This window comes from Malania oleifera, chromosome 9 (genome assembly GCF_029873635.1).
Source record: "Malania oleifera isolate guangnan ecotype guangnan chromosome 9, ASM2987363v1, whole genome shotgun sequence".
Lineage (NCBI taxonomy): Eukaryota > Viridiplantae > Streptophyta > Magnoliopsida > Santalales > Ximeniaceae > Malania > Malania oleifera.
Genome location: NC_080425.1, coordinates 53,710,117 through 53,717,108, shown reverse-complemented (window position 1 = coordinate 53,717,108; position 6,992 = coordinate 53,710,117). Strand labels below are relative to the sequence as shown.

Below are 6,992 nucleotides of genomic sequence, written 5' to 3'. Positions count from 1 at the left end.
GGTTAGAAGCACATTGTTTTGTTTTGTAATAGCCAAAGTGTTATTCATTTGGCAAAGAACCAAGTCTACCATGTATGAACGAGGCACATCAATATTCGGTTTCATTTTATACAGGATATTATTAATGGAGGTAAGATACTTCTTTAGAAGATTGGTACAACTGAAAATCCTACAGATATGTTGACCAAGATTGTGACAATAATTAAGTTCAAGCATTGGTTGGACTTGATCAATATCCTGCAAGTCTAAATATTTTTGGAAGGCGTAGATGATGTGGAACTCCAGAAAATGTTGGTGACTGAAAAATTTGTTGAATTTATCGTCAAGGTGGAGATTTATTGTTTTTGATCCCACATTGGTAGAATAGTTCCACATATGTATATACAGTTGTTTTGAATTTTTTGTATTATTTGTCCCACATTGGAGAGAAGTGTTTTTTGGTCTTGAGGTTGAAACTATATAAAGAGCTCAACTCTCCATTTGTAAAACACATCTCAAAGTTGAACTTTGTCAAGAAGTAGTAGATTGATCGTCGGCGCCCGAGGACGTAGGTAATTCTATACTGAACCTCGTTAATTTCTTGTCTTGTTTTTTTTACTGTTTTATTATTAGTTTCTGCATTGTTTTAGTTTCTTATATATTCAATAGCAATAGTTGTAGTATTGGTGTTTAATACAAGTGGTGTGCTCGACACAAAAAAAGGAAGGCTTTTAAATTTGTAATACTACCTCACAAATAGGCTGCTTGTTATGTAAGGGTGGTAGACCAGGCCGAAATTCGACGGGTGACCCGTGACTCGTGACCCGCTTATTTAAATCGGGTTTGAGTTTAGTACATGTTGACCCGTTTATGAATGGGTCAATTCGGACCCGATCCATTTATTAAACGAGTTAGGTGTGTTCGGGTCGAGTCATTCGTTTATGATCCATTTAAAAAATAAAATGGAGTGTTTTTTTTTTTTAATGTCACTTTATAAATGTTTAAAATTTTTTAAAATAAATAAATTATATTTTTTAAATTGATGATCCATTTACTAAACGATGGATTTGGGTTCACATCGTAGTCACCCATTAATAAATGGGTCAACTCGAATCCCAACCCGTTTAATCCCAACCCGTTTATGATTCGTCCGAATTCGGGCCCTTCTAGGGTTCTTTCAGAAATTATGGAATATGTGGGGAAGATCTGTGAAATGGATTAAGGACAGGGAGTTCCCACTAATTATACGTATGTGGATACGCCTTGTTGCGTGCGTTTGTTCTGTGTGGCGGTGTGAGGGTTTCCTTCAGGCCAGTGTATTCTACCTTGCTTTGTTTTTTCGTGCTCGTTCTTTCCTGCAACAAGCGTCTCTTCCACTCGGTGAGGGCTCTCTTTGTGAAGATATAGATAAAAAATGCAAGGTGGGGAAGAGGTTAGCATAGATGAACTTGCTTCAAACCTCTCCACTTACAAAGATCAGCTTCAACAGGTAGTCTTTCACGTATCTTCTTCTTGAATTTTTTTACTTCTGTTGTCTGCTTTAACCTAAAATAAGAGTTTTACGCCGTTTATTTAATTGTTGTGCTTATTATTATGCTTTTTCCCTTTTAAATTCTGCCTATTTCGATGAATTTTTCCCAAGAAAATGTATTTGAAATGTCCCGTGCAGACAAAATTTTCCTAATTAATTTTTTGTTTGGAGATTTTTTTGAGGAATCATTTGCTGTTGGATAAACAGGGTTAAAAGAATTAGGGTTTTGTTTTAGCTCCGATTTCTTCGTAGTTGGTTTTCCTTTTCCTTTCCTAGTTATTATAATTTGCTGTACTGCAAATGTTAAGCAACTAGTCATGTTAACAACAACAATAACAACAATCAAGCCTCAAGTCTTATTAGGTGAGGTAAGTTTTTTTTTATGAATCTTTTTTTTTTTTTTGCCATTTTGCACAATTATTGGTAATATGTTTAGAAAATTGGACTGCCGTAAAGTTCTTATTTATTGTGTCACTCGGTCTTTGTACTTAAGGTCTACCGTTGGCCCTCCTGTACTTAAGGTCTCTTTTTCTCACTTCAGTGTCCAAACCATGTAATTTTACTTCTTATCTTCTTTGTATGTGTTGTGCCTAATTTACGTTAGATGTGTTCTATCCTCAATATATCTTTTAGAGCTATACTATTTATCCATCACAACATTCTTGTTTCTTTTACATTTATTTTCTAGATATATTGTTTCTTATTTGCTCAACTCTTTCATCCATATAACAAAGATAGTCTTATAGTTGTTTTTAAGAGCTTTTCTTTTAATTTAGAGGAATTCTACAATTGCACACTATTCATAAAGCACTTTTTCATTTTATCCAACTTGCATTAACTTTATGTGTCATGTCGTCTAGTTCTCCTTCAACTTGCCTGATAGGTCAAAGGTACTAAAATGTATGGTCACCAAGAATAGCTTGATCATTAAATTAATATTTTCTCCAATATTCCTTCTAGAACTACCAAAATTTATGTATTTTTTTTCTTCTACTTATCTTGAATTCTCTAGAATTTAAAGCTTCTCTCTATAATTAATTCCTACTTGGATTTTACTCCACCTTTACTCTCATTTATCAAGACAATATTATTCCCAAACAAAATGCAGAATGGAATCTCATTTTGGGATGTCTATTTATCAACAACTAAAGGAAAAAAGGGAGTCGGACATTTAACTGACACATCCTGATTTGAAATTATCTTGATTCTTCACTTGTAATCTAAGATCTAACACAAGGCATTACCTCTACCTACATTATTCATTTAAACCTTCCATATATATGTGTGTGCATGTGCATGCATATGGATACTAATGTGTGTTCATTTGATCACCCCTTCCCTTATACTCTCTCCTATCGGTGCTATGCCTAACTTTCCCTGAATGTGTTTTTCCTTTATTTACTGAGTCATCCACCTTATCATTCTCATTTGCGCAAAATTTGCATTTTTGATATGTTGCTTCTTAGATGCCCAACATTATTGTGATCCTTATAATTCCTCTCCAAGACCTTTACCATAAAGCTCCAACTAACATGGTCATTGTTGTTGGTATTAATACTACTTTTTTTTTTAAATTTTAGTAATTATTTTTAATTTTCTATAACTATTATTATTGTAAATAGTATTGTTGTTGTTGTTATTATTATGATAATTTATATTCACATTATTGTTGTCGTTATTGTTGTATTTATTATTATTGTTGTTGTTGCTGCCGTTGTTATTATTATTGATATTATTGTTGTTGATATTATTCTTATTATTGTTGTTGTTATTTTTATTGTTTTTGTAATAGCTAATATTATGCTTATAATTATTTTGTTGTTGTTTATTTATTTATTTATTTTTATTTTTTATTATAATTTATAATAATAATAATAATAATAATAATAATAATAATAATAATAATTATTATTATTATTATTATTATTATAACCGCAATGGGAAAGTTGAGAGATGTTCAACTTGTGTTTTATTTAGAATGTAATATTCAATGAGGGTTATGATTGTCTTCCAGAAAAAGGAGACAGGAATGGAATTGTGATTCCTACTTCTAAGAGGAGGAATACTAGGGGAATTCACATTCCAGATTCCACCCTTATGCAATCATGGTTTTAAATCGCGGTAGCGGGTAGTGTAACGTAACGGTAACAGGTGTAACGGGAAGCAGGAGTAGCGGATGTTACATAACGGGAAGCGGGTGTAACGGCCGTGAATTTTTTTGAAGCACGCACAACCTTGTGCATATTAGCGTACTTGCATGTTTTAAGCTTTTGGCCATTCTTAGAAAGGGTTTTAGTGCATTTTGGACCCTTTAGTTCGAGTAACTAAGTTATTTGGTAAGGGCAACAAGTTTACATTTGTTTTAAACCATCATTGATAGAAAATTACGTATGTGCACGTATTTATACTTCTCATTGTTCTTATCTGTGATATATTCTTATGTGTGCTAAATGAATTAATAAAATAAAATACATTATACACTCCATTAATCTATTAGACACATAAGACATACGAATAATATAAATATAAAATAGCTAGAAAAGAAAGAAGGTTGAAGTTGAAAAATAAAGAACATAAATATCACATTACTAATATTATTAAAAAAAAAAAAATTCCTAACAAGTTAGTATTTTGAAATTGTTAATTAATGCATCTATTGTGAGTATTTAAAGAAAAAGTAAATTTTGTATCATTGTCATCCTCATTATAATCTTTTCCCCCTCTTGCCACTTGGAATATTGAGAATGATATATGAAAGAGAGAGAAAAAGTGAGAAGAAAAAGTAAAAAATAAAATTTTTTTTGGTGTAACAGTCCTGTAGTGGGTACGTAACGGCCGTAGCGGCCTTTACGTAACGGTCACAGTCCGTAACGGCCGCTACGGCCGTGATTTTTCTTCTCACCGATTTCGCGGTGTGTAACGGTATTGGTAACCCAAAAAACCTTTATGTAACGGCGTTACGTAACGGTCGCGGCCTTTATTTAAAACCATGTATGCAATCCAAACATAGGAACGGGATTGGGTCAGAATTTTGGTTCCATTCCAATCCTGATTCTGCAAATCAATTTGGGGGGGAGGGGGGGGGGGAAGCTATTGATGCACATGGGATACAAAAGACAACAAATTTTCACCTTTTGTTTTTTTAAAGGCACAAATTCCTGGCTACCTGCCAATGGAAGACTCTAGACGAACATGTTCAGGTATAACTTCTGACCTTTTCAAAGCTCAAAAAGCTTTTGACTAAACACCACAAACCTTGCTTTTGCTTTTAAAATGGAGAAGCATCCCCCAAAAAAGCTGGCTACTTGAAACTTTAGTATAAATATTCTAATATATATAATATATTTCTTTCCTCATGGATTCTTGAGTTATTATTTAAAGTACGTTATTTAGTTTTGTTTTCAATATATTGTTCAAGTTGTGTATCTATGTGTTAAATAACAATTTAAAGTCTCTTCTCATTGGTTATGTGGTGGAAGAATGGTTAGTACCCCTTTCTAGGTTGGTTCCTAGCTTTGTAATTTATTTTTTTAGATATTGCAAAATTTACTGTCTTGGTGTAATAAAAACCACATCAATTGATTTTGATGATTTCCAGTTTTATTTGTGAAATCTTGGTCTTTGGAGGATCTGAATGTGGAGTTATGGGTTGTGGTTATAATTGTGATATCTGACAGGCTCTCCAAGAATGCTGGATGAATAATTTTATTTCAATTATTTATCATTACAATTTAAAAAAGATGATTACCAGGTTTTCTTTCTTATTATATTTCTTTTGCATAGAAAAAAAATATGAATACAAGTTATTCTGAAGGTGTAGTGTTATTGTATCATTATTCTGTTATCAAAGGATTGCCTTGTTGCCTTGATTTCTTCATGTTGTTGGTGCTGCATCTTTTTTTTAAATTGTTTTTGTATGAACTATTGTTGTTTTATCTTTTGTCTCATGACTTCTGCTTCACACATGGATCAGGTCAGAAAGCTTTTGGTTGATGACCCTGGAAACTCTGAATATGTGGACATGGAAAAGGAGCTTGAAGAGGTTATTCTTGCCCGTAATTTGTCTCTTCAATTTTTGTACGGATCAGCTTGGATCCTTTCTCAAAGATTTTCTTTCAGTCTTCTCACAATGTGTATTGAGCTCCTGTCCTTGGGATTGCTATATGACTTGCTATTTTAGACTTAATATTGTTGTGCAAAGCATAGGTAACTTGTTTCGAGCGAAAAGTTCTCTACAAGTGTACTTCATTTTATATGTGTTTGGATATCTAGGTTTCAATGCAGTTCTTGCCCTACCCTCTAATGGTCACCCCCCTCCCCCAGCTTAGGGCAACATCCTCTTTTTATTAATGAACTGGTTTTAGTGCTTTCCATGTTATCATTTTTCGAATATCAAGAATTTGAAACGGAGAGTTGGCATCATAAATAGGCCTTTAGACATTGTCCTTGAATGTTAACATAAAATAGGAAATTTGTGTGTATTTAGTTGCAAACTTGTAATAAACATTGAGATGTATTTTTAGCAGGGCAAAATGTATCATATTGATTTGCAACAAAGATTGGAGATCATTGACCGTAAATACATGCAAAGGGTGCTTTAGGGTGGAAACCTTATCATAGTATTTTTTGTTTGTTTGAAATGGGTCAAATATGTAATGGTTCCTGCAGCATTATGGACGTGAGTGAGCAGAGAAGGTAATCAAGGGAACTAAGGTCTGCTTTGCGATTTCCAATAGGGGTCCTCATTGGTAAATATGGAGATAATTTGCACAGTGATTAGAAGAACAATGGATACAATTTTCCTTCAAGAAACTCAATAGGCAGGGGAAAAATCTAGTTAAATTGAAAAGATAGTAACTTTGGTATACTGGGAAAGAAAAGCATAAGCATGAGTTAGCATCTTTGTGGACGAACACCTAAAAGATAGCAAGTGGATGTTAAGAGAGTAGGAGATATAATTGTAAAATAGGCATCTTTGTCGACAAAGACCTAAAAGATAGTGCAGTGACGTTAAAAGAATAGCAGATATAATTCTAGAAATTAAGATGGTTTTAGGCCAAAAGGTAATAAGTGTCATTACTGCTTATGCTCCTCAAGAAGGCTTAGCTAAAAATGTTGAAAGGACAATTCTTGGAAGATGTGGATAATATGTACTATGATGAGTAGGCTTAAATATTGGGGTGTAGGGGCGAAATTTTTTGTAGGAGCTGATTTAAATGCTTGCAAAGGAATGGATAATTAAGGTTATGAGAGAGAATGAGAGATAGATACATGGATGACGTGGAAATGGTGGTGAAAATGAGCATGGTGATATGATCTTAGAGTTTGATATATCATATGGTCTTATAAAAATAAATGTCTCCAAAAGATAGAATATTTAATAAGGTTCAAGAGTGGACAAAACAAAACAGAAGTTTTTTTTTTTGTTTAATTAAGAGAGTAGATCAGAACAATGTTATCTTAGGCGAAAGCTTAACCATGC

At 33.2% G+C, this 6,992-nt stretch overlaps 1 protein-coding gene across 2 annotated transcripts in view; it reads left to right on the top strand.

The window, feature by feature from the left end:
* Positions 1-1,189: 1,189 nt before the first annotated feature.
* The window catches only part of LOC131163325 (uncharacterized), a 28,320-nt gene continuing 22,517 nt past the window's right edge, over positions 1,190-6,992 (top strand). For both annotated transcript variants that reach the window (XR_009139061.1, XM_058119896.1), the window contains exons 1-2: positions 1,190-1,468; positions 5,484-5,552. Coding sequence is in view for 1 of the 2 variants with exons in the window: in XM_058119896.1 (XP_057975879.1) it covers positions 1,394-1,468; positions 5,484-5,552 (144 nt within the window). In the remaining variant the exon portion in view is untranslated. The remainder of the gene's footprint in view (positions 1,469-5,483; positions 5,553-6,992) is intronic.